This window comes from Lindgomyces ingoldianus (genome assembly GCF_010093535.1).
Source record: "Lindgomyces ingoldianus strain ATCC 200398 unplaced genomic scaffold BDR25scaffold_3, whole genome shotgun sequence".
NCBI classification, from domain to species: domain Eukaryota; kingdom Fungi; phylum Ascomycota; class Dothideomycetes; order Pleosporales; family Lindgomycetaceae; genus Lindgomyces; species Lindgomyces ingoldianus.
The window spans coordinates 1298775-1326477 of record NW_022985164.1 but is presented as its reverse complement, the minus strand read 5'-3'; the positions used below and the strand labels follow the sequence as shown (position 1 = coordinate 1326477).

At 50.5% G+C, this 27703-nt stretch overlaps 11 protein-coding genes across 11 annotated transcripts; 4 read left to right on the top strand and 7 right to left on the bottom strand.

The window, feature by feature from the left end:
* Positions 1 to 305: 305 nt before the first annotated feature.
* Positions 306 to 2428, bottom strand: BDR25DRAFT_252516 (uncharacterized protein). Its single transcript, XM_033686183.1, has 5 exons — positions 2209 to 2428; positions 1069 to 2124; positions 674 to 1005; positions 408 to 625; positions 306 to 356 (listed from the first exon to the last, which is right to left on the bottom strand). Exons 1-5 carry the CDS (start codon positions 2250 to 2252, stop codon positions 345 to 347), a joined length of 1662 nt encoding a protein of 553 aa, XP_033553324.1. The 5' UTR covers positions 2253 to 2428; the 3' UTR covers positions 306 to 344.
* Positions 2429 to 2637: 209 nt separating this feature from the next.
* Positions 2638 to 5194, bottom strand: BDR25DRAFT_252513 (uncharacterized protein). The gene is made up of 3 exons (XM_033686182.1): positions 3343 to 5194; positions 2966 to 3296; positions 2638 to 2909 (listed from the first exon to the last, which is right to left on the bottom strand). The coding sequence occupies exons 1-3, from the start codon at positions 5028 to 5030 to the stop codon at positions 2778 to 2780; spliced, it is 2151 nt and encodes a 716-aa protein (XP_033553323.1). The 5' UTR covers positions 5031 to 5194; the 3' UTR covers positions 2638 to 2777.
* Positions 5195 to 7144: 1950 nt separating this feature from the next.
* BDR25DRAFT_349569 (uncharacterized protein) lies at positions 7145 to 7836 on the top strand (the record flags this gene model as incomplete). Its single annotated transcript, XM_033694568.1, has 3 exons — positions 7145 to 7657; positions 7706 to 7747; positions 7780 to 7836. The coding sequence occupies 3 exons, from the start codon at positions 7145 to 7147 to the stop codon at positions 7834 to 7836; spliced, it is 612 nt and encodes a 203-aa protein (XP_033553322.1).
* Positions 7837 to 7888: 52 nt separating this feature from the next.
* BDR25DRAFT_309869 (uncharacterized protein) lies at positions 7889 to 8508 on the bottom strand (the record flags this gene model as incomplete). The annotated part of the gene is made up of 2 exons (XM_033691118.1): positions 7889 to 8037; positions 8124 to 8508. 2 exons carry the CDS (start codon positions 8506 to 8508, stop codon positions 7889 to 7891), a joined length of 534 nt encoding a protein of 177 aa, XP_033553321.1.
* A 1093-nt stretch (positions 8509 to 9601) lies between these two features.
* On the bottom strand, positions 9602 to 10427 carry BDR25DRAFT_339480 (Cloroperoxidase; the record flags this gene model as incomplete). The annotated part of the gene is made up of 2 exons (XM_033693393.1): positions 9602 to 9759; positions 9818 to 10427. 2 exons carry the CDS (start codon positions 10425 to 10427, stop codon positions 9602 to 9604), a joined length of 768 nt encoding a protein of 255 aa, XP_033553320.1.
* A 3005-nt stretch (positions 10428 to 13432) lies between these two features.
* On the top strand, positions 13433 to 14858 carry BDR25DRAFT_300466 (uncharacterized protein). The gene has a single exon (XM_033689380.1). The coding sequence runs from the start codon at positions 13691 to 13693 to the stop codon at positions 14405 to 14407; it is 717 nt and encodes a 238-aa protein (XP_033553319.1). The 5' UTR covers positions 13433 to 13690; the 3' UTR covers positions 14408 to 14858.
* Positions 14859 to 15219: 361 nt separating this feature from the next.
* Positions 15220 to 15925, top strand: BDR25DRAFT_300465 (uncharacterized protein). The gene is made up of 3 exons (XM_033689379.1): positions 15220 to 15261; positions 15321 to 15821; positions 15881 to 15925. Exons 2-3 carry the CDS (start codon positions 15508 to 15510, stop codon positions 15891 to 15893), a joined length of 327 nt encoding a protein of 108 aa, XP_033553318.1. The 5' UTR covers positions 15220 to 15261; positions 15321 to 15507; the 3' UTR covers positions 15894 to 15925.
* Positions 15926 to 17318: 1393 nt separating this feature from the next.
* Positions 17319 to 22847, bottom strand: BDR25DRAFT_66332 (ATPase family AAA domain-containing protein 2). Its single transcript, XM_033698895.1, has 4 exons — positions 22723 to 22847; positions 21655 to 22657; positions 18105 to 21606; positions 17319 to 18032 (listed from the first exon to the last, which is right to left on the bottom strand). Exons 2-4 carry the CDS (start codon positions 22612 to 22614, stop codon positions 17485 to 17487), a joined length of 5010 nt encoding a protein of 1669 aa, XP_033553317.1. The 5' UTR covers positions 22615 to 22657; positions 22723 to 22847; the 3' UTR covers positions 17319 to 17484.
* On the bottom strand, positions 22615 to 23312 carry BDR25DRAFT_66339 (uncharacterized protein). Its single transcript, XM_033698896.1, has one exon. It carries the CDS (start codon positions 23133 to 23135, stop codon positions 22779 to 22781), a length of 357 nt encoding a protein of 118 aa, XP_033553316.1. The 5' UTR covers positions 23136 to 23312; the 3' UTR covers positions 22615 to 22778.
* A 992-nt stretch (positions 23313 to 24304) lies between these two features.
* Positions 24305 to 25245, bottom strand: BDR25DRAFT_321928 (uncharacterized protein; the record flags this gene model as incomplete). The annotated part of the gene is made up of 2 exons (XM_033692001.1): positions 24305 to 24333; positions 24384 to 25245. The coding sequence occupies 2 exons, from the start codon at positions 25243 to 25245 to the stop codon at positions 24305 to 24307; spliced, it is 891 nt and encodes a 296-aa protein (XP_033553315.1).
* A 245-nt stretch (positions 25246 to 25490) lies between these two features.
* Positions 25491 to 27115, top strand: BDR25DRAFT_277630 (uncharacterized protein). Its single transcript, XM_033687626.1, has 4 exons — positions 25491 to 25628; positions 25680 to 25784; positions 25842 to 25942; positions 25997 to 27115. The coding sequence occupies exons 1-4, from the start codon at positions 25550 to 25552 to the stop codon at positions 27005 to 27007; spliced, it is 1296 nt and encodes a 431-aa protein (XP_033553314.1). The 5' UTR covers positions 25491 to 25549; the 3' UTR covers positions 27008 to 27115.
* Positions 27116 to 27703: the final 588 nt, after the last annotated feature.

Genomic DNA, 27703 nt, shown 5'->3' with positions numbered 1-27703 from the left:
GTCGATGTTCTTGGTGAGGGTTGGAGAGAGATTTCCGGTGCGTGAAGGAGGATTACAAGAACTCTGCATTTTCCAGTTAGGGCCTAGAACATACTAGCAGACTACTGCAAACTTGTACGATGAGGAAATGTAGTTGGACGATCGCATAACGTTCCTAAAGACACCAGGACCCATTTTCAGAGATTATATCATTACTCTACTTACGACCTTAAGTGGCCTCTTATTCAAGACAGAGACGTGTAACTGTAGAAATACAAGGGTAAACTCCATACCAAACGCAAGCAGCGATCAGAATCAAAGCCTTCATCGCTGAAAATCCCCTCAGAATATTGATAAGAAAATAATTAGAAAACGTACTATCAGCAAATTAGCTTTGTAAGCGTATATAAGGTTGGGTGTGAACATACTGGAATGAATAGATAAGGGACTCTCCTTTCATACTCCATCCATGCTTCGCCATACCTCTCACGGCATCGTTCGATATCACGCATAGCGCGATGAACAATCATGACAGAGAAAAAAGCTGGATAGAACCATGGAAATGGTGACTTGAAACCGGTGATCAAACCCCAGCAAAGAGCAAAGAAAAGGTCGCAAGGGTAGTGGACCTTGCGAGCCTTGCCATCTGAATTAAATTAGCGTCGGAGCACTTGACTAAGAACCGAATACCTACACCACCCATCGCAAAGAATCTTGTTTCCGTGCTTGGTAGTAATCGTCTTGGGGTCCTTAATCCTTCCGTATTTGAAGTAGGGGAAAGTGGTTCGCTCCTCCACGACACCTCTCTCCTCTTGCCTGAACTGGTTCTTCTGACTATTGCAGGTATCCCACACGTAATACACCGCGAGATAGGCCATGATCAAAAGAGCGATGAACCAAGTTGGCCAGTGGTACTCGTCAGGGTGGTGAGTAGCGAGGTACAGCGTGCAATGGCAGTAAGACAAAGGAACACCGGCCATGTTCCAAAAGACGAGCATGAAGCCAAGCTTCTCGTAGTACATATCCCTGACAACGAGGTTAGTATGCATTTCATTCGGTGAACAACTGAGTCAGGGGCTTCGGGCGCACCAAGTAGTAATGATCAAATGTTCTCCCTTTGCACAAGCACCAGCATAAAGATAGTGCGCCAGAAGAATGAAGCAAACCTCGCCAGAGACATATCCGTACTCCTCATACTGTTTCGTAGCGGCACCCAGAGAGAGAAAGAACATCATAAACCATGGGATGCGGACCTCGAGGAACATCTTGAAATCAAGGATTCCGAAAAGACGCGGATTCAGCTCCGAGCCCATGAAAAAATCATACACGGGATAGCCGCTCATCCGGATCCTCGCTCCACGAACCCAGGCGGAGAAGTAGGCTATGAAGGAGCAGAGGAAGCCAGAGATGATTGCGACTGACATGATGGGCCCGAACTCTTCCACCAGAGTGTATAGTTTGAATACGCCTGTAAAGTGGAGCACGAGTCCGAGAACGATGCTTGTGTAGAACGACCACATTCCAGAGCAATAGTAGTCCAGCTGCTGCCCATTCAGATGCGCAAGTGGTTTACCCTTGCGGTAGACACCCGGAAGCAACATGTAGAATGCCATTTGTACGAGCCCGAAGTACCAATAGATGGACCAGGCGCGATTACTTGGATACGCTTCGGTCTTGATGAGGCTCACCATGTGCAGCAGGAATTCCTTGAAGCTCTGGTCTGCGGTTGGCCAAGGAATTTTTCCGTCGTAGAAGATGGCGCCAATCCACATGAAGTACATTATCGACGGGAAGAGGATCATAAGGGCGCTCACCCCAAACGAGCCACCGAATTCGAAGCGCCCAGAGGTATCAATTGCCGGATTCTCTATCTTCTTCAGCTCTTCCCTCGGCGCCTTAGTCGCAGAGCCATTGGTGTGGCCGTTCGCGTGGCCATTGACGAAACCGTTAGCGAAACCGTTGGTGTACGTGCCTCCATTCTGTTTGCTACCGCCATTTGCAGCGGACCCGCTCTCGACCGGCTCGGTGAGGGAGGTGAAAGGCTCAGGAGTGGAATTTTCGGCATCGCTGAGGCCAGTGAAGGTGGATTTGCGCGTGTATTTCTTGCGGCCTGGAGTCTCAACGAAGCCGGGGTTAAAGGGCTTACTGTTAATTCGCGTCCGTCAGCCATTGGCTATCAATCACCACTACCATACATTCTCTACACTTAGGAATTATAGAAGGGCTCACCTGGGTGTCTTCCCAGTTCTGGAACGGGTAACGCGCTCTGTCATGGCTGCAGCAGCTGTGGAGAGGCACAGTTCAGGGGTAGGATGCGCCGAAAGGTCGCGCACCACTCGCGGTGTGGAAGAAGGTAGAAATATGAAAAGACGTCCTTCAATGCTGTCTACAACGCACGCATGAGGGTGTTTTGAGCGTCAGGGTCGCTCAATTAGTCTCGCAGTGCCGAGGAAAAGGGTTGTTGTCCTCTTTGTTGACATCTGGGTCGGCAAAGTTTTAACCTTGCACGACTCGCTTGACATTGATATGAGATCGACCATTTTGCCGCGGGGGAGCGCCACCTAAGCGCTTCATTGCTCCCCGTATCCTCTGCGAGTCGCACAGAATCAATCAATTGCACTTGAAAATCACTCGAATCGTGTTTTATATAGAGTGCTACCAAGATTCCCGCTCAAGTTGGGTATAAATATGGTTCCTGCTTAATTCGCTCTCCACTTCTTAAGTGTTCCTGTATGTGTTTCTAGGTCTCCCAAGTTAATGCTATGCTAAAAATATACGCTGCATCCCTTCATCGGCTGCTAGTTAAGCCTACTCGAATGATATTTGCAGTGCTTCTTGTGAGCTGAGTTGCCTCTGTCACGGATCGGGCCATAAGGGGCCAAGCAGATCCAACAAAACTCATGACGGCACTTCGAACACGTCATATGATCCTACGGCTCTGTTAGTATATGAACTTCGCGCAGATCTTGGGGATGGGAGAGCATACGCATCCTTCATTCTTCTCAATTGGCCACTTGCAACTCTTCCCCGGACACCGCTTCGTGAGTTCGCCAATGGCCTTGACACTTGCTTCCTCTTGCTGTTTCTGATCTCTCTCCTTTTTCCCACTCTTCCGGTAATCGTACTCTTCGCAAGTCTCGTCTTCATGCCAGGTGTTTTCATGTTTCACACAGACTCGGAAGCCACAAGCAATGCAGCGGAAAATGTTGCCTTCTTCTCCGCTGAGATGAATCTGGCCAGACTTACAGCCAGGACCTCGGCACCAGCGGAAGTTGGGGTCGTCATTAAGTGCATCTCGTGCGGATAAGGAATCAAATCTGAATTACTGTTAGCTCTGCCGAGAATACATGAAATGGAGCCTACCTTTCATAAATCTCAGGGTCGGCATGCTGTTGGACGTGGTGGTGCTTCAAGATAACCCTGCATCCATCCCCTGGACATTTGATTTCACTCCAAGACTTGGTATTGAGCTCAGAAGCAATCCAACCCTTGAAACAATCAACGCAGATGTCAGGTTCATGAGCGCATTCAGCAAGTGCGGGAAATTCTGGAATAGGTGTATTTTCGCCGCAGACCACACAGTCCCGTGAACTAGGTGATGTCTCTCGCTGTCTCCTTTCCTCTTCCTCCTGTTGAAGTTGGCGAGCAATTTGCGCATCAGTATCTTCTTGTTGCGCACGCTCATGGTCTGGTAAGGGAATTTCGTCTCCGTATCGTTGCTGCAACTCACGAGCGAAGTTTGCCTCCGGAGAATAGACAGGGTCATCTCGGGTCCCGCTACTCGTAGCTCCTCCACTTGGATTCTGAATAGGAAGCACGGGAGCATCATAATATAGGTTATCAAAAAAGTCATCGGGCGACTGAGGCGGTGAGTGGACACGAGTTGGTGGAGATTGGGGATTTGCTGGTTCCAATGAAGAGTAGAGATCGTAAGCCTCGTCTTCCTCGCGCTGTAGCTGCTCTGCAAGTTCCCGGTCTATTTTTTCTTGATTCTGAGCATGGCGTCTTGTCACGGGAAATGGGCCGGAAGGCGAGGCTCGTGGAACGGTTCTACTACGGGATGAGCTCGCCGAAGGAAATGTTTCCGGGGCAGAGCCATTATTAGAAGACACATTTGCCTGGCCAAAAGACTCATTGTGCGAAGGGAGCTCCTTTAACGTTTGCTCGGATTGGGTGCGGCGTGTGTGTTTACGGATATTCCTTCTACTTAGCTCCTGGTAAGGCTCAGAAATATCCCTCGCTGGCCGCCGGCGGGCGGGACGAGATGCACCCACCGTGGCATCCTCTTCAATTGGGTGAAGGTGGTTATTATTTTGTTGTGTTGTAGTAGGCAAGGGCCAAGGTGAAGGGACAGGTGCGCTTGGTACTAACGGTGTCTCAGGTTGGGAGAGCGGGCCGTTCCGACCTAGTTGAAGACGGGAAAATCCTTGTTCTAGAGGAATGTTGTTTCCAAACGGTGATGGTCTTTCCCGGTGTAGTGGGAGGTCAGTCAGCGATGGGGCTGAGATGCTTTCATGTGAATCAGATCCACGTGACCTTCGTGATGGACGGGAAAAGTTACGGCCATTGAAAGAGGTGGTGAGATTGGGAGAGGAGACAGCAGATCTCAGGTTCTGTGAAACACTGTCAAAGCGAAAGGGCTTCCTTCCAAACCTTCCAGGGACAGGGGAGGCCGGTGGGGTAATTCGCGACGCCGTTGGATCGAAATCTGAGCTCGGTGGTGACACCGGTTCAAACCTGGTGGAGTTCGTGCTTTGTGGCGGAGAAAGTGGAAAGAGAGGAGCCGGAGAAGTGGCTGGTGGAGTCGGTGGAAGGCCCTTGAGCGAGGACCTTCGCAGAGAAAATCGAGAGTGTTTAGGAGGACGCTCAGGCAGCTCGGACGGGAAGGTGCTGGGACTCTCTTGCCAAGGATTACCGACTGGCGGTTGTTTTAGTGGAATGAAAGGGTATCTGTTGAGTTCGCTGTCGTCTTGCAAGACTTGAGCAGTTGCAGTTGGATATTCCACAGCCTGGTCGTAGGCACCGTGCGGTTTTGAGGTATGGGACCCCATTCCAACAACACATCAACCTAGATGAGACGGTGCCCAGCATACAAAACTCCTCCAAAGGCACACCAGATGCTGGCACAAACACGAATACTGGAACTGCAAAAGACAAAGGAGAGGTTGTGGTGGAAACAGCGAGGTCAGGCTGAGGTTACCTTATCAACAATGCATGGGAGGTGGCTTTGAGGGGCTGTATCTGCACAGAACGGAACGAGGCTGAACACCTCAGGACACCACAGCCGTGAAATGGAGCCAATGTCGAGAGGGGCATTTTACAGTGGTGGGGGCTGAGGACGGCGGCCTCCCAAAAAGGGCCAATTCACAGGGCCAATGAGATCTGTGAAAGCTGTCTCTCCAGGCAACTCCCGAGGAGACTCACGCTACAGGCGATGATTCATCACAAGAAAGTCGCGACCTCTTGAGCTTTTGAATCGCTGGGTTCCGCTAGCCCTGGGGTTGGGTAGGCATCTCCTGTTACTTTTTGTGCTTCACCTAAACGATGTTGACGTTGGATCAATGACACGGCTGCGCGGGGAGCGTGAACAGGTCTTACCTGTCTTGGACTAGTTCGTTAAATGCCCCAATTTCTTCTGCCATCTTTGTCTTTCGTCTCCTACAAGTCTCAACGGTTTATCCCGTACTTCGAAGACTAATAGAGCTGTGCTCAACTCAAACTCGCTCCATTTCTTCTATTAAATTCTTGATACTTCCTAAGTTATCCCTGAGATTCAAGATTGCCTGCTATCATGCAGCCTTACTTAGGCACCCTAGAATTCGGGAACAATACCCTTTGGCATCGTCTAATATTCACCAGCTATTGAATTCACGCTCAAAGGGCCTTCTTGTTAATTCTCAAATTTCAGCTGATTGCTTGATCAATCATGTTTGAGTAGATCCCTTTCAACATATAACCATGGCCTCAAGTTCTTTGGGGTTGAATCTTTCAGGTCATCTCGAATAATTTAACTCACATTGCATTCAGGTCGGCAATCCTAGATCAATAGACAAAGAGGTATTTTCAATAGACAAAGCGGTATTTTCAATAGCCCCCGAAGATAAGCAAATAGAGAAGTATAGGCAGAACTCTGAGATGGCCTGATCAAAAGAATTGCATTGTGTTGATGGGAGCAATGAATCGGATATGTTAACCAGAGTCGGCGGACCGTGTCTCGTCTCATCTGGGGGCGACAATGCACAACACTATAAGTTCATCAAGGTTCTTGTGTTGCCTTGGGACGGCAATGATTAACGATATCGCTTGAGCCGCAAACTATTCCAAAGTATTACACAGCGCATGTTTATTTATCTTACACGAGAAGGCCCCAAGAGCTGAAGCCGATCCTAATCCCCACTCGATTATTAAGACTCACCACCACGGCTATGTTCGTTCGTTTTGTGAGATCTTCTTCGAAGACTTGCATTGATACTAGGACCCATTACCCCGTAAAAGGTCAGAAAGAAAATTTGGACGACTTTTTATGTATGTACAATGTCCCAGGAAACCGTGCATTCAAAGTCGCTTTCCCCAAGGAATACGTCACCACCAAAAAGTCTTGGATATAACTTGCTACCGAGTACAGCATCTAGGTTGACCATGGATCAGGCGCCATTTTCCTACTCAATCGCGACCGTTAGTGGGCATCTGAAGTGAATGCTTCACGACTGGCCTAGGGTCTTTCACGAAATGTACCCAAGTCAAGGAAACAGAGATAGCAGGACGGGGACACTTAGCGACACGTAAATTCTCTCGCAGACACCCTTATTATGTATGAAAAGCACTTGCATTCACGACTAAAGGAAAAGAGAAGAATTACCCTCATATGGTGAATCGAGGTGGAGATAATGTCTTTGAGAGATTTCTTTCGCTCCCATGTTCGGAGGCTATTGATTAGGAAAGCCACAATACAATAAAACGCGACAGCATGCTCAGCCTCTACGACAGTGTTTTGCCATCTGGTAGTTACGGATGTACAATGGTAGATGGGCAGGCCATACTGGATTCGTATTTTGGGGTTTGTACAACGTTTACAATTTACGTTCTTAGATTTCACATTCATAGGATCCACGATTTCAATTCTTTCCAATGCAATTTAACGCCCTACAAGCCTTCTAGTAGATCTATGGAGATGACCAGCATCCAGGGACTTTGGAATTGCTGTCCATATGTCAATCACACCGGTATTCCAAATTCAAAGGTGTATTTTATGGGAGATAATTTTGATCTCCACGCTGTCCGCAATATCGAGCCTGGAGAAGAGATTACCTTGAGTTACAAACCCATCTGGCCAGAAACTCTGAAGGGAAAGGAGGCATTCTGGAAACCTTGTGGCTTTAACTACACTTGCCGAATCTGCGCACTTAAATCTAATATCTCGGAAAGAATCCTGCAAAAGCGACTTCAATTCATCAATCAGTGGAAGCAAAACCATGAACACTTCGGCGAGCACACTAAAGCTTGTCAGGCGCCGCAGCTAGCCAATCCGGAATGGGACAATGCGACGCAAGAATTGCGCGATCTGGTTCAGTTTGTGGCGGATCTCGAAGCAACATACCTCATTAACCAATACGAAGCTAGTGCTAAACTGATGGCAGTTGTGCAATCGCTACCCTACCTCAAAATCAAGCAATCGTTAGTGCCTACGCACCTTTAGAGAACTGAGACGGTCAATTGAGATTTCAAGGCTTTAAACGACCTTGGGTTTGTCCCCCGTAATCCTAGAACCGTATGAGTAGAAATATGATTGCTCGTACCCAGTCCATCACCGAGATCTGTCTCATTTACTCGCAGATGTCCGCAGTCGCTTACCGATAGAGCAACCACCATCGCCCTTCACCAGACATCTGCTAAAGCTAATACGTCTGATCTACAATGTGGATTCGAATTGGCCGAAAACGATATGGTAGTGAGCTGCACACTCGATTGAAGGTTGAAGGGCAGTAGCGAGGACACTCCTTCCTCCCCTCTCAACACCCGCAACAACTCCAAATTCGTTAACACAGCTCGAAGCGCCACCTGTAGATGTGTCAGTAATGGCGCAAGCTACGCGTTTTCTTTAAGAGACAGCGTCAGAAAATGAAGGTATAAGATACTGTGCATACAACTCTCAGCCGTCTCGGGAACACACAAAGCCCTAAAGTCCAGAAACCAAAAAATCTTTTGCGCAGGCGCTTCAGTCTCAGGTACCACCTGAAACGCAATCTTAACCCCACCAGCAACATGTGCCTCCTCGGTCCTCTTAACCAACTTATTTATAGGAGTCAATGATCCTTTCCTAACACTTGTTCCCATGCCAAGTCCAATTCCAATTTGGCCTTCCGGACCTTTTGCCAGCGCCTTTCCATACCTGAAATTCGCTCTTTGGCGCAGAGCCGGGCCTGGGGTGACGTTCTCGTTCATAGTGACTTTGGTGAATCCATCAGGAGCGATGATGGGGATCGTGGGAACTTTCTCCTTTCCAGAAGAAAGGAAGCCTCTAGCGCCCATATAATGATCCACGTAGGAATGGGAGTAAATAACCCCCGTTACACGCTTTTGCTTCTCCAGATTCTGATGTCTCTAGTAAATCCCCAACGCTGCTGCCGCACATTCACACATCATCAAAGGGTCAACAACAACATTGCCCTCTTTCCCTCAATATCATCATGCGTGAAATATCTAGCACGGGGATCTGGTAGATACCGGGCGTGATTTCGTTGAGACCTTATTTTACGTGCAATTGCGCCTGTCTCCAGAGCTTTGGGCTGGCGGGGGGTGAGCATCCTGAGGCTGGGACTTTGAGTTGGTCGATGTATCAGACCACATTTCCGCTCTCTTGGACGTTGGGTAAATATCATATGGTTGACCACTATTATCGATGTAGGAATGGAGCAAAGAGGAATTCGACGGCCCTCACAACCAACAAGTGGGCAGGCTGAGGAGGTAAAAGAAAGGGTGCGATAAATTGGCTCTTCATCCTTGGTGTTAACACTGGACACGGATATTTTATAGAGCACTCATTTGGGATAAGCGAAGCGGAGCAGAGTGATATCAAGAGTAGAACGCTGAGGTCGATCTTTCCATCTCAGAAAACCACCCTGGAGCGTGTTAATCTTGTATACAGCTCTGTTGCAGTGAGAGGTCTTGTTGCGCACACAGGGTGATGCGAGGGGTGGGAATGACCTCAAGTGGAGTTTGAACAAGTAAAATCGGTTAACTGAATTGGAATTAGCGGCTTCTCCCCACGGATTGATGAACCGCGCTTGAGGCGCCTTCATTCTCACCCATCCAATCCATCGCTTGAGTAGCAGAGGTTGATACAAAGGGAATTAGAGAAGGGACTCCTCTTCAGAGTCGCTACACCGATGAAGGAGAAAGGCAGACCTGTTCAGGCTTTGTGTAGAAGGCTCTAATACTCATTACTCTATGACCTAGAAGGATTTACATGGGTTTGGTGCCTCCAGATATGAAGAGGTGAATGAAGCACATTTCTAGGTTCTTCGGTCTCTAGATTATAACGTCTAGTCAGTATTACTGCTTAGGGCAATTAGTACCGCCCTTCTAATCAATTGAATCTCATCTATCTTTCGGGGAAGATGTCCTAGACCTTGTATCCATGGAAATCTGTCTCGTTGAAGGAAGTACCTGACTTCTCCGAAGTGGCCAATGCGAGTGCCAGGATGTCCGCGGCAACGGTGAAACTGCCGATAGGCGAGGCCGGTGTCACCCAACCCTCTTTGGCAGGGAATCGCTCTTGCTCTAGCAGAGACAGGTTAGCTAGAAGTAGACCATGGGTATTGATAGTGTATACACTTACCGAACAAGATCTTGATGAAATCTACAGGAGTCCTGCCCGTCTTCGGGTTGTTTAGGACTCGGAAGTAGACGGCGGACTCGGCGTAGCTGAGAAATCGAGCCTGAGCCGTGTAATTGAATTTCGGATCCCTCTTTTGCTCAGTCAGGACCCGACCCCACCGAGCAGCTCCCGCGTCCGCGATGGAAATCTCCTCAAGGGCCCCGAAGTAGCTGAGAGTCTCATCGAAGATTTCCTGGCTGAATGTGTGGCTGTCGCCGCCGAGGTTGAAATCCGCGCGGGAGAGAGAGGCGTCATGTTCAATGAGGCTGTGCTTGTTGAGATCATCAAGGTTGAAGATCGTGCTGGCTGGGTTTGAGGAGGTCTTCAGGCCAGCGAGTGCGAGAAATGTAGCCAAATCCTCGCCAAAATTGAGGGAAATCACCATTGCATTGACCAACAGCGGAACAGAGAGACTCTTGCCATTATGGGGGATGATATTGTGGTTTGCTAAAGAACTGAGAGCTGGGCAAGGAGAGCGAACATCACCTTGAACAGGGGGATGCCAGTAACCAAAGGTGTTGGCGGCACCAGCCAGTCCGGCCAGGGTGAAGAAGGGAAAGCTAATTCGCATGGTTAGAGGGTAACAGAGGGTCAATGGATTATCCGGATGCAATTAAAGAGCGTGGTTGTCTAAGAAACATGGAGGCTAGGGGGAAGAACTGAAGCGGTGGAAATAGTGAGCTAAGTTTGTAACTAGGTGGGCAGAGTGAAAAACTTAATGATCAATACCGATATTGTGCCATTGTAGGTGGGCCGAAACATGGGGGACCGGGCTCGTGGAAGGAGTCCCTGTGGTCAAGGAAGGCACCACATAGAACTAAGCAGGAGCGAAAGCATATATTTTTTGACCTAGCAGAGATTTGCACGGCAGCGATGGCGTAAGATTCGACTCGCGGAAACAGGGAGAGAGATTGAATGTGTTGATGTGAGTGAAGGTAAAATGCCACCCCAGTACTGGAGAGGGGGAGAAGCAAACACCGTAAGAAGAGGAAAGCACTAAAATTAGTGTATGACAGTTCAGATTTCCACATGAAGTAGCTGCACATAATAGATTTCGGTGGAGAAGAATGACATTCACGAAGAAACGTTCGCCGACCCTTCGCCAACCCTTCGCCAGAAACTACCCACCTAGGGAAGTTCTTTAGAATCTAGGCCGAAAAGTCAACGCCTCATAATGTATTAGCTACGATTAAATGGACACTGGAATGCTGTGCGCAAATCACATTGACGATATCGCAACCTCGTTCTGGAATGTATATAGCACACGGCTGACAGTCTGCGTCTAAGTACGCCTTAAAGAGACGTGAGCCTTGAGACGTCTCCCTCAAGGTCGCACAAAGGATCACCAAAGGCCACGAGCAGGGGCAAAACTACGCTACGCGGCGTTCACGATTATCTTCCTTGGGGGCCACACTATTCCGATTCTAACCGTGAAACTGAGCTTGGATGCGAACCAATATCTGCAGTACCACCTGATCATTGCAGGAGGAGGATTCGACACATGGGGCGACATATGAGGGCATATTTGACGTCCTAATGTTGGTAGCTATGGGTGTCTCTGTCGTTGGCGTTGGCAAGGCGCGTACATGTGTGGGGTCCAAGTGTATCCTGCTTATACAATTGGTCTTTTGCCCAGGCGTTGCCAACCGGTAGTAGCATCCTGCGACAGAGTAAGCTCAGCATGGGAGCTGCAGGCAAGTTTCATGTAGAGGGTACATCCATCAAGCATCCCAAATGTAGAACCGAGTCCTGTTCATAGCAGATGAGGTAGAGGCACGATATTTGGGGACATAGGCGCATAGAAGGGTTCTCAGAAGCTTAATCGATACATTCTCTGCAGTATTATTGATTTCATTATTCAAAAAGCCACAAAGGATCTGATTAACTTACTGAGTCTCCTTGTGCAAAAAACAATACATGCTGTGTCCATGTATCTCTCTTTCAGCTGACTGAGCAAATGTGAGAACCGCTTCCTCTCAATTCTTCGTTCGATGTCTTTCTAGCGCGACCTGAAGCAGCTCAGCTGGTGTTTCTGTGCCACATCATGCAGAGGTGCGCTGAGTGGTCCCTTAAAGCCATTCAGGTCTTAGCATGTCCACTGGCAACAAGAAAGTAAGACCGAGTAACTTGTGGAGGGTGCGAACGCTCCCAATCAAAGCCCCTTTAACATTATTGGAAAACGGGTAAAAGCGTGCAAAACAATTGAGGTTGAAGATGGAAGATAGACTTGAAACGCGCGGTATTTTTTCAACACTGTTTGAAAGCAAGGCTTACGATTGAGTAAGCACGTTATCCGGGCTGTTGGTATACCTGTCGAAATATTGCTATAACTGGGAAAAGGGCTTGAGGAGTGTGCTGAGAGCATCCATGGATGTCACACTAGGTTCGCTGGGCTGGTAGGAGAGACATCGTGATATCGTGTGATAATAGGAGACGATTAGGTTTTATGGTGAATAGGTATACGAGGCTGGAAACAGATTCAGATAATTAGAGCTCGGGGAGGATTCGTGATGGCAGTGACAAGCATGAAGATGCCTCATGACGCCTCACAGCCAAATTTGTCAAGACAATGCTCTCTATTACGAGGCTGGACACGATTTGATGACAGCGGTTCGTCAGCCTCGGGGAAGGGAGCAGCCGATCTTACTCCCTCTGCCGTATCAGACGGCAGAGCCAAGCATTTGCTCAACCATACGGAGGTGTTTCCAGCGAGCTTCCCAACAAGTCTTGGATTTGAGAGAGCTACTTGTTTGATCACGAGAAGTGTTTGAGGTTGAGACACAGTGGTTAATTAAAGCATCATGGTCGGGAGGTGGCTCACATCTGGTGAGTTGGTGCCATCAGGTGCTGGTTCCGGGCTCGGGCCAGGGAGGGCTGGACGGCATCGGCAGGGAACAATTGGCTAGCCGTCGGCGAGCGTCGTAAATAAAACATGCTTTTCACGGCTCGCTGATTTGGCCGTGGACAGGGCAAGGCTTGGAATAGCGAGGTGGCCGCCCAGGTGCGGATGGTTCCGGCAGCAGGGTCGCGAGGCTGAAGAAGGAAACAAAGTAGAGAAGCAAAAACAGTGCTGATGTCGCGCATGCTGGTCTGTTTTTAAGGGAAACAAGCTTGTCGAAGACACCACTGGATCACGACGCCGAGGGAGGAGGGTGAGGGCCGAGTCGCGTTTCGTACCTCGCAAAATTGGACGACGAGTGAAGTCTGGAAATAGTAAGATCATGACCAAGCAGCGATCACAGCATGTCGCCATGCCGCAACCAGCACAAGTCTCTCTTTGACTTGCTCGTCCTGCCGCGCGGAATGATCCGACACAGGGTTGTGCGGGACACTCGTTTCTTTTTTATTATCAAACCAAACTGGCAAAGGGGCTCCCCAGCTGTGCGTGTTGTGCAGCGTGATTGGCGAGGCCTTGAAAGTCGTCCTTCAGGCTGAGGCTGAGGACCCAATGAGCAGTCAGCTGGCCTGAGCTGGCCGCTTCAGGTGGTGGCTGCAGGCCAAATCGCCCACTCAGATGGCCAAAGCGAGGCTGACGCCGGGCTGAACTCAGCCTCGTGCGCAACCGTCGACCCTCCCCAGCGAACGTCGGGATGCCAGGCAGAAGGTATTTTGGCAAGCCCAGCCCCCGCTGTCCCAGATCGACAGACGAAACGCTCCGGAAGGATCAATCGCTCTGTCCACATTCCCAATTCCACTTCACTCTTTGCATCGCCATTCGACCACTGAACATCCCTTAGAGCCATTATAGTCGCCCCACCATATCAGAAAAAGAACTTCCGTTGCAATCCGGCTGGGCTGAGGACGCGTCAACAGCCTTCTCGAATATCAAGTTCAATGCCCCCAACAAGATCCAAGGCCAAAATGAAACTGGAACCGCCCACTGGCACGTCTGCAGGCACGCAAACCAGCAACCTGGTCGAGCCGTCGCCGCCAAAGGAAACTGTTGTGACTGCTCCACCGATTGAGACGCCCACAACATCTCCGACCTTTCAAGCACCGGGAAAGACGCCGCCGCGAAGAGTACTTCGCCTTAAGTGCCCGTCTTGTAATGACTATCCCGAGGGCTTCCGCAGTGAACATGAACTACGCCGACATACCAACCGTATCCACAGAAAGACGCGTAAAGTCTGGATGACCATCGACACATCCCCAGACAAAAGCTTTCTTGCAAACTGCAAAGCCTGCCAGACCGGCAAGAGGTATAACGAGTGTTACAACGCCGCAAGCCATCTGCGGCGGATGCACTTTCATCCTCATAAGCGTGGCGAAAGAAAGATGACTGCGGCTGAAGCTCGAAGAGGGGGAAAACCGGGGGACCTCGACCCACCCATGGAAGTACTAAAGGCGAACTGGTTACGAGAAGTTGAGGAAGTCGTAGGGGAGGAGATGGAGGGAGATAGTGAAAAGGGGGACGTGGAGATGTCTCTGCCTGAACCGCAGCCGCAGCCTGTCGTCAAAAAGGTGGACATGAAAGCACCGCCTACGCCCACAACCCCGTCGACTCGATCGATGGCTATTGAGAGTATTGTTGACAAAGTCGACGCCTCATAGCATAAAAATGTGCGGTAATGCACTCCCGAGCCCTCGAGTTACTGGCACGAGGCCAGGGTAGGCTAAGGGTTGCTCATAAGCTAAAGCCTACTGTCCGCCATTCGTTGCTCAAACAGAATATCTGCTAGACGACTTCCCGTCTCGTCTGACACCTCAGATACCGCCTTGCGTTTGTCATGGATTGAACGAAGTGTGAAGTCTTTGCATATCCATACGAGCTTGGAGACGAGTGAACCAGGACTTGACAAGGTGTGATGAGGAAGAGGAGGGACAAAGTGACTCTATAGAAAAGTGGCTTGGTGTTTGTGGCGCATTGGAAAAGGGCATGAATAGTAAATGCATGAGGCGCCAATACAAAGATAGCAAAGAATTATCATATTATCGACCAGAATTTCAATCGCAACATCTATCCTAGAACGGAAGGATCTTGCTAAAGCACTGACATATTCAACTTTCACCAAGCTCTTTCTCGAGAATGGTGGTATGTAGTGACAGCGCCGATCAATTCACGACTCGAACTGTCGACGCGTGCGAGTGAGCCGCCAAGACGTGTGATGTAACCTGGTAAGATGCCTCGTCCGTGTTGCTGAGCCGGGTTGCTGGCACTTTCGGAGTAATACGAGGTCGTTGCATGAAGAATCAATTACGAAAATGCGAGAAAGAGATGAAGAGATGATGGAGTGAGGTGAAATTAAGAAGCCGCTGGGCAACTGGACGTTTGTCGATCCTCTTTTGGAGTAGGTCTGTGCATCGGCGTCAAATTTGGGCATGTGGAAATTTCACTTTTAGATCTCTGACCAACCAAGCTCGCAGAACCACTTCAGCATTCACCCCTTTGTGGCACCAAAAACCCTGTAAGTATTTCAGTGATGAATTCCATTTCGCATGTTGATAAACGACACTCCCTTCTCAGATAGACCTCTTCCTGGTATTGTAGCTGGTATTTCGCATTCCCGCGCGATGCCATATGGGATGAGGGATTGCAGTCTTTGCAATGGCTGCTGTTCTTCAGTATTCTGGAATGTGAGCCAACCCACCATCGAACCTAATACCTGGAGACGCGAGCGAACGCACGAATCCTCCCATATCCCCGAAGCGCAATGACATATCTTCGACACTCGAGAAATCCTGTCAATCTCGGTAACCTATACATTGTACCACAATTGAGAATCGTAAACCCGGTTGCCAATCTTGTCAACCTCGGGGGCCTTTATAGTCAGAAAAGGTTCTCCAAACACCCCGGAGCTTGGGCGTATTTGAAAGATGGATCCGTTTACATTCGTCTGAGCAAGCATCTAAAACACGATGCCCTGGAGACTGAATTGCGGCTTATCCACTGTTTCCTGCATAATCTTACCCAACCATGTCAAACTAGCAATGAGGAGCCTGGAAGACACAGATCCATAGTAATAGGGTTAGTCAACACAGCCCCAAGAACGCTTGAAGAAAACTGAGTGCTAACATTCAGGCTAGTTTACATGTTTGACTCAGCCCAGTAGGGGACCCAGAAAACTTCCGCTTCCTGGCTCGAACTGCCCTTGCGGGACAGGCCATCTTCGATGAACCGTTTCGAGTAATCAATGTGCGAATGAATGATTGGGGTGCATATGCAGGATACAAACTTGATCCAGAGTCCAAGTGTCCATTGGTATGGACCGACTACCCACGACAGGACCAAAGCGTTTCAATCATTTCGCGGGACATTTGTGGACAACATCCTCTAACTAAATGTGCGCTTACACAACGGTCTACCCATCCCGCATTCCCCAGTCTACGTTAAGGCCCCCAGCAAATCTCCGTCTCCACAACCTATGACGCCAACATATAGAAGAGCGCAATGCCGAGATCCCAAATCCGCCTCCCCAGTCCTCCAGAAGTTGGGCGATAAACAGCGACAGCTAGCCACCAAAGAGAATATACTTGTGGAGCGTGAACGCCAGCTTTCTAAGACCGAAGCACTTATCCGCCGGGAGGCACAGCTGAATGCACGAGGAAGGAAGATGGCGCATCAGGAGTTTCTGCTGAAGCAGCGCGAAAAGGAAAACGCTCTGGCGCGACGACAACGGCAGTTTACGCCCAAAGCAAAGGCCATTTGGATAGAAGCACAACGGCATGCCCAGACCGAGCAAGAGAAACTGGAACAACAAGAGGACGAACTCAATGCGTAGGCAAACGAGCTCGCCCCTCGAGAGGAGCGAGCTGATTTCGATTTTCTTGCTAGCGCTCCTGAAGATTTGAAAAATGTGAAGGGCAGAATCAGATTGCCAAGGAAGGATAGCTTTTCCAAGTAACACAAGCACACTTGAAAGTGATTGAAGACGGCAACGTAGATAAAATTTTCTTCAACCCCCCTCCTCTCTTTTGATTCAGGGGAGGGGTCTTTTCAAAGCATAAGTGTTTACATAGTATATCCACTCTCAAATCATAAAACAACAACCCCGGCTGTAGCAAGGGTACTTACCCAGCTTGAACATTCGCGGCCCAAGTCTGAAGCAACTGTAGAATAACAAAACAGCACTACAACCATGTCCTAGCTATCGACAATTGAGTATATCTGCCACACGCACATCACATGGCATCACAGCAATCCCCATTCAAATCCCCACTCAAATCCCCACTATCAGGTTATCAAAAGGAATCCAGAATTGACAGAATTGACCTATCTACTCTTAGACCGACCATGCTGTATCCCTGCATTCCGGGCCTAGCCGTCTGCAGTCCCGCCGGGAATCCAAGAAGGGCGTGAACCCACCTCCAGAAAGAAAAAAAAACGCCACAATGCTCCAGGATTGCGCAAACATTCTACCAACAGAGAAGTGGAGAATAATGCTGCATGTTGGTTCTCTATTAAGAGGTCGGGTGTAGAAGCGGTGAAAGGAAGGAGCTTGAAAGAGAGCAAAAGGCAAATTCAGAGACATGGCCACTGTGGTCGTGATGGTGTGCCCGCCCACCTATCCGCCTTGTCCGCCATACTATACTGGATTGATTGGTAAAAGTCTAGCAAGCAACAAATCTATATGCGCTCGTTTTGGAAAAACCAGGCTGTCATTCATTCTTCACATCTCCCCTTCTTACCATCAAGAATACTGACTCGGTTCAATCGGCGTTGCCCTCACACCACCCATCCCCGTGACTTGCTGAATTTCGCCTCTCGCAAACCTCCACTCTGCTGCCAGCTGGGTTGTTTCTCTTCCCCTCCAGTCCTCTATCCGGGGATATGGGTATTGGCTCTGCGGATCACTCTCCTGGAGTTCCTCCTGGCTGCTCTTGAGAATAATCTGCATCATCTGGATATCCGCGATGATCTCGTTGAAGGAATCTGCAACTTTCTGGAGCACCACGTTACGGTTGTATTCGGCTCGGTGCTTCCAGATAGCATCCATGAGCGCTGCATTGACTTGCTCGAGTTGCTCGAGGGAGAGGCCTGAGGTTTTCTCCACGAGGTCTGAGTGCAGTTTGTTAAGGTGGGATTCGTCGAGGATGAGTTGGGGACGCTCAATTTCGTCGTTCAAGATGGATGCGATGTTTGCAGTGTGGCGTGGAGGGGCTGGGGCTGGCATAGAGTGCTGTGGTGATTGTTGTGAAGGTTGAGAGTTGGATAGTTGGCTGCTGATATAGTGCACCTCTGCAATGCGAGCGAGGTTAGCTTGGAATGACGAAGATTTTTGACGCTGGAAAAAGAGACTTGGCGACGAACCTTGTGTGTCGGGAAGTTGGGAGCCACCCGCTTGAGGCATCATTTCTCCAAAGTCAGGGACGCCTGCTGGAGTGACGCCATTGGTGCTTTGGGTATTGAATCTGCCCACAGACGACCGATCTGAGGTCTTTTGGCCGGATGTCGTGGTCGATGCACTGTTGTGGTATTCCCCTGGATGAGAATTTGGCGCCATAAAGGTACGGCCAGATACTTGAGACTTTTGGGTCTGAGTCTGTGTGCCGAACCGGCTTGGTGTTTGAAATTCTCCGTGAGTGTTCTTGTCGAGATCTTGACTGTCTGTCATATGAGTGTCTTCCTCAGGTCGTGACGGTACGGTGGATCCGTTTCGTTGCTCGCTGTGTTGAGCGTGACTACCCTCTTCCGTTGTGGTACCATTCGAGAGTGGACCTGCCGGCGCAAACGCTCGGTGCGGCGTCACTGGCGGTATGTTGGTTTGACCAGGAATAGGCTCACCAAGCATAATGGGACCTGACGTCTCCATATCGGTGGATATCTGCGGTGGGACGTTGGCTGTATGAGATGGGGCTTCCTTGCCAGCAGCGGCGGCTTCTTTCTCACGCTTCTCCTTAGCCTTTCGCTCCCTCTCAAGCTCACGAGCGTACACAGCCTCGCACTCGGCTGTTAAGCCTGGATTGTTTGTAGAGATCATCTCGATGTCCACTTCCACGTTGGCCACCATTTCGTTGGTTTTGAGCATTCGTTCTGGATCGCCGTACATCTTGGCATCCTTGGCCAAAGTTCTAATGTCAGCCTGGAAGTCTTTCGGTCGCTTATAGTAGCCGTTAGACAGGCGCTTCTCGATGTTCGTGAGATCGAGATTGTAGTAGATATTACCGGATTCGACATGAATGAGTACATCGACACCTTTGGAATCTTTCGAGCGTTCCCACGGCCGGAAGACCCCTTGCTCTTGCTGCTGTTCAGGCGCGAGGTCTGTTCTGAAGTAATTTGGATCTTCCTCATCCAACAGATACGCATAGTTGGCTTCATCGATAATTGGCTTGAAGAAGCGTCGGTATGACTTCTTAAGCTGATCCATGATCGGCTGGATGATGACCTTGAGCTTGTTCAGAGTCATTCGATCTTGTTTCCTCTGCCGCCGCTCCCGAGCTGCTATTTCCACTGGATCTACGACCGGAGCCGTTTGTGGCGCAGCTTCCAATTCGGGCAAAACTCGTTTCTTTCGGTTGTCTGGGTCAGGGAAGTCCGCCGGTGACATCCGGATGTACTGGCTGATGTTGTTGAAGAACTCTGATCGGCCTTCATGGTCGGGCCTGTTCAGTTGGTACTGGTTGCTCTTAGAGAAAGAGAACAAGTCCATCATCATTTGCGCATCCGGTTTCTCCTTTTCGTTAAGCAGCTCCATCACTCCAAGAAGAAGAATTGGTTCGTTTGCGCCAATGCTACGCAAAAGGAGCTTAAACGTCTTGATAGCTGGACCAGGGAGCGTCTGGTACCAAACATCGACATTGGGGATGTAGATGACACTTGGTTTGTGGCGTCGAACTTCGGTGAAGAGCTGAGTAATGGCTGACTCGGGTGTGCGGGAAGAGTCTTCGAGGATAGTAGGGAGATCGAAGGACTGTACGTGAAGGCCTTCGATTTTGTTGAGCAGTGCTGCTCCAAGGTACTGCTGACCCATTCCTTGCAAGCCATTGATCAACAGTCGTGGACGGAATATTCTACCGCTCTCGAAGTTGCGGAGCGTAGTTTCCTTCTCGAACCCTTTCTCATCCTCTCGGTCATCAAATTGGGCTTCTTCGAGAGCAGTGAGCTTCTTCCTCCGCGGAATTAGCTCATCGATGCGCTTCAGGATATCTGCAAGAGGCTTGCGCAACAATGGCTCGATTTGCTTTGCTAATGGCGCTGCGCTTGCAGTTACCGTCCGCTGAGAGGAGGGGACCATCTTGTTGACTGAAACCATGAAGTCTTTTGCGAGGACTTTAATTGTGGTAGGGTCAATGAGGAGCTTTTTCTCCGATTGGTAGATCTGAGGGTAAGTTCCTTGCACGGCATTCAATGCTGCTTCAGTGCAGAGTGCTCGAAGATCAGCTCCTCCGTACCCTTTAGTCAATTCCGCTAATGAATCCTTCATATCAGACTTGAGTGGTGGATCCCAGTTTTTTGTGTGGATGTCGATGATGGCTCGTCTACCAATAACATTCGGTAGTGGAAAGTAGAATTCACGGTCAAATCGTCCGGGTCGTCGCAAAGCTGGATCAACGGAGTCGGGACGATTGGTCGCTCCGATGACAATGACCTGACCACGGCCGTCCATGCCATCCATGAGAGCCAAGAGGGTAGCAACAATAGAAGCGTGGATCTGCTCTTGTTTGCTCGATCGTACGGGTGCCAAGCCATCTATTTCATCAAAGAAGATGATACTGGGTTGAGTCTTGCGTGCCTCTTCGAAGAGAAGACGAAGTTGTCGCTCGGCTTCGCCAACCCACTTACTTAGAGCGTCGGCACCCTTGCGCATGTAGAAAGTGACCTTCTGACCTTGGGAGCTAACGCTTGAAGCGAGAGCACGGGCAAGAAGAGTCTTACCGGTACCTGGAGGACCATGAAATAGAACGCCTCGTGGTGGTGTGACATGGAAGCGCTGGAAGACCTCTGGGTACAAGAGAGGAAGCATGACCATCTCCTTCAGCTTGTTGATATGGTCGTCCAATCCACCAACGCCGTCGAAGTTAACAGTAGGATCAACACCGAGGGGATCGGCATCCGCGAGCGCCTTCTTGTCTTTCACCTTCCCAAAGTTGGCTGGACCCCCCCCTCGATCAGTTGCTTGCTGGGGGTCAGCACCATGGGCTTGTGGGAAAGCGAAACCAGGTGCCGTCGCAGTGGTTGGCGTCATACCAACGGTGCCTCCAATACCCCGTGGTACTTTCTGAACCTCGTCATCGCTGCTGTCCGACTCCATGCCGCCGACAGCACTAGGTCCTGCCAGACCGCCTTCCAAGCCACCTCCAAAGGGGCCTTGGTTGGAAAAGAGGCTTCGATAGGTGGATCGTCCTCCCTTGGAACGGGACTTCCCAGCGGGTGCGCCTTCTTCAAGATTTTCGAAGACCTCGTTGAGTTCCGGGCGAATGAGACGATAGTCAACATTGTTCCGTCCACGATTTCGTAGCTTTGGGGCTGTGTCGTAGGCGAGATCGCTATCAGGGAGGTTTCTGTTCAGACGACGTCGCTTAGTAGTGGCGAGCTCTTGAGCTTCCTCTGCTAGTTCTGCGGCGTCCAACATTGAGTCTTGGTCATCATAGTCGGAATTTCGCCTACTTCTCTGAGACTGCCTATGCTTGGCCCGGATGCGAGTAGACCTTCTACCCGAGCCCGAGCCACTGTCCTCGGAAGTAGACCGCCTGCCCTTCCTTCCGTGGTCGGACGCAGACATCTCGTCTTCCTTCTCATCTTCCGCAGCTGGTTCGAAGTCGCTGCTTTCATCGGCACCTCGCTTCCGTTTGGCTGATTTCGCTCTAGACTGGAGAAAGGTCAGTGCACTCTTTGCGAAGGATCAAGGAAGACTCACCCTCAGGTTCCTGCCGCCGCGTGTGATGGGGTCTTCTTCATCATCAGAGTCCTCGGCTGCTGGCTCTTGCTGGGATTCCTGGATGACGCCTTCCATTTCATCGTCTTCATCGTCTTCATCCTTCTGTACCTGGGCTTCGTGCTCCGGTGAAGCTTCGTGGCTAGCCTCGACCTGAGTCTCGTCCGCGCCAAGCAATGCCTCCAACGGACCCGGACTGTCTTCGTCGCGGACTTGCGAGGCTTCCTGCGAGGCTTCCATGATGGCACTAGGATGTTTTTGGGTTATAGGTCCTTTCCCTCCTCTCGTCGCTCGGGCGATGACTGGCTCCGGGCTTCGAGTACCCTGGCGAATGATGTTGACATGCTTTCCGGAGTCTGAGAGTTGCACCATGGGCGTCTCTACGTCGTGCGAGAGGCGGCTGCTGCGACGAGCACCGCTGGCTTCCGGTGTCTTGCCCCGTGGCGCGATCGACTTGCTCCCAGTCCGGGCGCGCAAGGACCGGCCAGATGGATGTTCAGGCATCTTCAATACTACTACCAGGGACTTGCGTTCTCTGGCTTTGCGCTTAGGAGGTGGACTTGCCAGTTCGTCGTCCGCTGAAGGGGTGTCCTCGATCTCGTCTTCGTCGCTGCTTGGTTCCTCGTACTTGATTTCCTTCTTCGCGGCGCGTCGCACGCTTCGGCCGGTTGCCGGGTTGATCTCGACTTCGTCCTCTTCAGAAGAGCGATCGGTGAAAGAATCGTCGGTCACGATAGAATCGTTGTCGTCGACGACGTCAGAGTCGGAGCCGCGGTAGCGGCGGCGGGGCCTCTTGGAAGACTTCTTCTTCCCGCTGGAGGACTGGTGCCTCTTGCGATGGCGCTGTGGCGGGGCCCGTTCAGAACCGTCGTAGTCGAGGTCCTCAGGGTCAGACGCGTTGGGGTCGAACGTGTCTAACTTCCTCTTGGCGCGGCTAGACATGAGAGTGAATGCGGCGGGACAGAATTCTAGCGCGAATGCAGGTCTATGGACGCATGCCGTCAGTGAATAGTCTAGGGGGTGCGGGCGCAGTGTCGCAGGGCAACTTACACCGCTTCGTATCAGACCTCAACACAAGGATGGCATCGGCAGCAGATAGAGTGTCATTAGCATCCGCAACCGCAATAGTTGGGCTCAGGGTGATGCGGTGCGGGCTTTTGGTGACCCGGGGCTGTGGTGTCGCGGCTCCGTTGTGGAAGGCGCTCAGGAGGGTGACGCGCCACAGAATGCGACCGAAGGTGATCTGGACGACTGTACTCGGCACAAACAATGCCCAGACGCCCCTCCACGAATATCGGTGAAATGAGACGAACACTTGGGGGGTGAAACGGCGGTGGGTGGGCGATGCGGTGCAGCTTTTGGAGTCGGGGTGTTGTGGTCGCGCAAAACCAAAAGGCCCGCAGGCGGCCCGAGCGCCCGCCAGATTGGTTGTCTTCCAGAAATCGGCCACGAAAAAGCTCCATTGCGATGCATTCACCGTCACCACGAATTCTGCATTTTATCCACCTTAATGCACTCTTATGGAACCTTTGAGTTGAAAAACGCTCATTTGGATGCTCAATCACAGTTTCCGCTCACTTTTTGGGAATCTCCAGGGCCTCCTTCTACCCCCTTTTGGTGTCAAAACACCTTCATCTTTGACAGCCCTCGCTGCTGGCGATCGACTGCAGGAACAGATGAGGCTCAAAAGCTTAATGACTTTCAAGCATGTTGCCGTCATGGGACTTTGTGGGGAAGAGCCACGCACGTGCACACACGTGCCATGAAACCATTCCACCTCCACTGTTACTCTCAGCCCTACGCCCCAGCGAACAGTGCTTTGTTTGAAAAACTCGCAAAAAATGTCGTCGGCGCGATTGCTCTTACTATGTGCCTCCCCGATGGCTTAGGGGCGTATAGGTCAGTGGATAGCCCTTGGGTTGTAGAATCCCAGATGGCTCCACCCAGCGTAAAAGCATTTTCTCTCAATTTTGATCTGCATTTTGGTTCTTTGGTAGCTCATACTATGCTTTTCTTACGTGAGGCGGAGTACGAAGTCGAAATCAAGATATGCAGGATGACTAAGCGCATTTGGTGTTGAGCAATGAGGCCACCTGCGGAGCTCCCCGCGAACGCTTTGTCGTTTTCGGTGCTATTTGAATTCCTTGATGATGATTCATATGTTGATCAAGCTGAACTGCTAATGAGTGCTCAGTGTGGGCAATAATAGCTATTAAAATTGATGCTAGCAATGGACTGTGCATTCCTAATTATGCCGCCTTCAGCCCAACAGGAAATGCTTCTTGCAAATTGGAGTGCTCGCGTGTAGCATCAAATTGATACCAATTTTTTGCGAGAATGTATAAGATTAGAGATGACACTAAAAGAAGCGTGGATATATTGAGGTTCTCCATAAATATAAGCAGGAGCGTAAATTTGTCGAACTGGCTCTCCCCAAAGTTCCAGTAGCGTACTCTGTACATGTTACATTCCTCGCCTTATGTGCAGTTTCGTGGTGCTGCCTTGAAAAGCCCTGAATAGGTTATATTGACGCAAACGTACTGTCGACTTATATACCATTTCCAAGCCCTTTCCAGCACTTTGAATTTAGGCTTGAAGCAACTCCTCGTTGCCAGGCATTAGTGAGGGTGGCTCACTCTACGCTCAGTAAGCGGTCGATAGCTTGTTTTGAAGTCAGCGCCAACTTTGCCAACAAGCAAACTCGAACATACCTTTGCCATCCTCCAACAGGTACCCCGAACAGTCAATTTTCCACTTCTGCCCTTGAACGTCTATCTTGACATTGCCAAACCGGAGAATCGTAAACTTGAATCGAAGAAAGAAAGACGTCCACTTTTGCGAGAAGAATCGCTCAACCAGTATCCAAAAGCGGGTTGCAATGAAAATATCCTCCAGTCCTTCGGAAATATTTTGTCTTCTCGCTCGCTCAGCCTCTTGAAGCTCTCGCACGACCGGGAGAGTCTTTTCGGATATCAATGGCTCGCCTATGTTCGTAAGAATAACTCTCTCTCTCATGAAAAAAGGGACCTGCTGGGCTTTGATTCGCATTTGCGGTGGCCGACCAAGTACACTAGGAACGATCTCAATGGAGATGCAGCGCGACACTGGCGCCGAGAAAATATATGCACCAATTCCGAGTAACATGAGAGAGCACACAGTATAGGTAGGTCCGACGAAGAACGGCAGATCTTTAGGTAAATCATATCTCCATCGCCATAGGTAAAGCCCTCCAGCGACCGTGCTACACGCAAGGGCGTAGACTCCTAGCATATATAACTGGCGCGGGGGTGATCTGTATAGAAGTATGGGCGCTCCGCTTACGCCGACAGCTCGCAGGACGGGATCAGAGCTTAAGAATGACCCAGAGGGTGGCGTGAGGGTCCGCTTGGGGACGGTGGGATATCCTGTCGGTTTTGCATACTGTCGGAAGAAGGTTTGGGTAGAGAAGTGTGCGCGACAATTGCTAGTTGGAGTTTGTGACCGAGTGGAGAAGATGGCGACCCTAATGGAGGAAGGCAGGCAGAGAGAGTGCTGGTGCAAGAGGCTCGAGAAACCCCGAGAGAAGGTAGACATTCTGGTACGGCTATTAGCCACGCCTTCCTCACGGCTGTTCAGGCTCTCAGTACCTTTGGAAGGTGAAATGTCCGCGTATGAGAGCTTAACGAGCGGGAAGCAGATCAATTGCAACGATTTGTCGCATTATGCTGGGGAGAATCTACCTTTTGCTCAGATTCTAGCGCGGCTCCCGGACCGACAACGCTCGGACCACGAAGATTGCCCGAGCCCAACAAACAGCTGGACTTTCTTCAACACTTGACGTCCGCCGCTCTCTTCCACCCCGCTTGTCCAGCGAGACTCTCCTGTCAATCGTTGCTCTATGGCTTCAATTGCTACGGCATACAGATTGTCGGCGCGAGCTGCCACTCGCCAGCTTCGAAGCCATGGCACACGGAGAGGTAAGATCTTCCCCTTCGGGAATCAAATCAACACTTACGGGATCACGATAGCTTTTCATGCTGCACCGGCCTCGCAGGCAGCTCAAAACTTCAATATGCCGGCGCTGTCTCCGACCATGACCGAGGGAAACATTGCAGCTTGGAGGGTGAAGGAGGGTATGAATACATCGGACTTAGTACTGACTCGGGAATGAAGTCACTGACGGATCTCAGGCGACTCTTTCAGCGCTGGAGATGTTCTTTTGGAGATTGAGACAGACAAGGCTCAGATGGACGTGGAGGCGCAAGACGACGGCATACTTGCAAAGATCATTGTACGTCAGAGTTAGTCCTCCAACTATTGAGCACAGCATTAACAAGACCTGCAGCAAGGAGACGGTTCCAAGGCAGTCCAGGTTGGCACCAGAATAGCAGTTACAGCGGAGCCCGGAGATGATCTAAGATCCCTCGAGCTACCTGTGGACAGCACACTGGTGACAAAGAAACCAGAGGCCCCAAAAGAGCCAGCTAAACAGGAAGCCGTGCCGACACCGAAGCCTACCCCATCCCAAGATACCCCGAAGAAGCCCTCTGACGGAAGGGCACAGAAGCAGACATACCCCCTATACCCATCTGTCCAGCACCTGCTGAGAGAAAACGGTCTGCCAAAGGAGGAAGCGGACAAAATTCCAGCCACGGGTCCTAGTGGCAGACTGTTAAAGGGTGATGTTCTCGCTTACGTTAGTCGCATTGAGGGTTCATATGCTGAGGAACAATCGAAACGGATAGGGAAACTGACTCAACTGGATCTCTCGAACATCAAACTTGCAGCGTCGAAGAAACCATCAAAGGCAGAAAAAGCGGTCGCAGCTCCAGCAATTACTCCCATGGAGGAGCCTGATATTTACATTGCTCTACCGGTCTCTCTCAAGGCCGTGGTAGAGTGCCAGAAGCGCGTGCAGGAATCTATTGGGGTGTTCTTACCTATTTCCAATTTCATCGCCCGCGCAACGGAACTTGCCAATGAGGACCTCCCTAGATCAAAAACTGTTAAGCCCTCCGCAGACGAGCTATTTAATGCTGTGCTGGGCCTGAACAAGGTCGCCGGGAAGGGGCTTTCTCGAGGTCAATTCACACCGCAGGTCACTGCTCTGCCTCCTACGACCCTAAGTGCATCAAGACCGACTACAAAGAAGGTTGATATAGTTGACATCCTTACTGGGAAGAAGCCTGTCGCCCGCACGGGTAAGGCACCCCTCATCGGCGGAGCGGATAGGGTTATCGCGCCCGTCAATATGTTTAGCGTCAGTGTGCCAAAGGGGGACGAGAGGAGAGCGCAGCTGTTCCTTGAGCGGGTGAAAAGTATCTTAGAGGTTGAGCCTGGGCGGCTGGTTGTGTAAAAAAAAAAATGGGATTTCAACTTCGCCATGTAGTTTTTGTATATTATTACCGCATGTCATTAGTTAGATGGGGCGCAGAATGTCTTGGTCCAGCGGCTTCTAATCCATCATCAAATTCCTTCGCATACATCCCGTGTCATGAGCGGGCGTGAGGCTGCGCTTTTCCACTTTAGATCCTCACTACACTATGCAAGCACAATCAGGTCATGATGCCATCCGCCCGAGACTAAGACTGAGTGAATTATATACCAATGGCCTCGCTCCAGCGCTGCTCGAGACTCTAGCCTCCAAAATCCTCGCGGAAACGCCCGTTGCGGTATTTCGAAACACCTGGGCCCAGTTGGCGGAGCCGCGTCTGCGGCGTTTGATTGATAGGTTGAGGCCATGGCCTGTCGTACCATCCGAAGTTGCTGGTGCTCCGCTGTGCTCCGCTGGAGGAACGGGTTTGCTTCGGTTGACAGGAAGAGATTCTAAAGAAGGGCATTTTCATGGCCCCGACGATCCCAAGAGGTGCACAGAGCCTCATGGCTGCCGACAGGTACACCAATTTGTTGGCGGCACATGGTTCTCCAGGCCTGCGGCTCTGTTAATGATGGTCAATTTATCCCACGCTGTGGCCCTGTGGCGAAGTCACATGCAGGAACTTTTACCGGAGGAGACCGACGGTCGCGATAGGGCGGTGAATAGCGGTTTGGT

What these genes read in the sequence shown, in the direction of transcription:
- BDR25DRAFT_252516 (XM_033686183.1), bottom strand. Translation starts at nt 2,252, where the DNA reads ATGACAGAGCGCGTTACCCGTTCCAGAACTGGGAAGACACCCAG. An exon ending in CATTTGATCATTACTACTTG is followed by an intron (nt 1,006 to 1,068) that starts GTGCGCCCGAAG and finishes CCTCGTTGTCAG; the next exon opens with GGATATGTACTACGAGAAGC. An exon ending in GATTCTTTGCGATGGGTGGT is followed by an intron (nt 626 to 673) that starts GTAGGTATTCGG and finishes AATTTAATTCAG; the next exon opens with ATGGCAAGGCTCGCAAGGTC.
- BDR25DRAFT_252513 (XM_033686182.1), bottom strand. Translation starts at nt 5,030, where the DNA reads ATGGGGTCCCATACCTCAAAACCGCACGGTGCCTACGACCAGGCTGTG. An exon ending in GACCCTGAGATTTATGAAAG is followed by an intron (nt 3,297 to 3,342) that starts GTAGGCTCCATT and finishes ACAGTAATTCAG; the next exon opens with ATTTGATTCCTTATCCGCAC. An exon ending in TTGAGAAGAATGAAGGATGC is followed by an intron (nt 2,910 to 2,965) that starts GTATGCTCTCCC and finishes ACAGAGCCGTAG; the next exon opens with GATCATATGACGTGTTCGAA.
- BDR25DRAFT_300466 (XM_033689380.1), top strand. Translation starts at nt 13,691, where the DNA reads ATGCCCCCAACAAGATCCAAGGCCAAAATGAAACTGGAACCGCCCACT.
- BDR25DRAFT_300465 (XM_033689379.1), top strand. Translation starts at nt 15,508, where the DNA reads ATGACATATCTTCGACACTCGAGAAATCCTGTCAATCTCGGTAACCTA.
- BDR25DRAFT_66332 (XM_033698895.1), bottom strand. Translation starts at nt 22,614, where the DNA reads ATGTCTAGCCGCGCCAAGAGGAAGTTAGACACGTTCGACCCCAACGCG. An exon ending in GCGGCGGCAGGAACCTGAGG is followed by an intron (nt 21,607 to 21,654) that starts GTGAGTCTTCCT and finishes ACCTTTCTCCAG; the next exon opens with TCTAGAGCGAAATCAGCCAA. An exon ending in CCAACTTCCCGACACACAAG is followed by an intron (nt 18,033 to 18,104) that starts GTTCGTCGCCAA and finishes CTCGCATTGCAG; the next exon opens with AGGTGCACTATATCAGCAGC.
- BDR25DRAFT_66339 (XM_033698896.1), bottom strand. Translation starts at nt 23,135, where the DNA reads ATGGAGCTTTTTCGTGGCCGATTTCTGGAAGACAACCAATCTGGCGGG.
- BDR25DRAFT_277630 (XM_033687626.1), top strand. Translation starts at nt 25,550, where the DNA reads ATGGCTTCAATTGCTACGGCATACAGATTGTCGGCGCGAGCTGCCACT. An exon ending in AAGCCATGGCACACGGAGAG is followed by an intron (nt 25,629 to 25,679) that starts GTAAGATCTTCC and finishes GGATCACGATAG; the next exon opens with CTTTTCATGCTGCACCGGCC. An exon ending in GCATACTTGCAAAGATCATT is followed by an intron (nt 25,943 to 25,996) that starts GTACGTCAGAGT and finishes CAAGACCTGCAG; the next exon opens with CAAGGAGACGGTTCCAAGGC.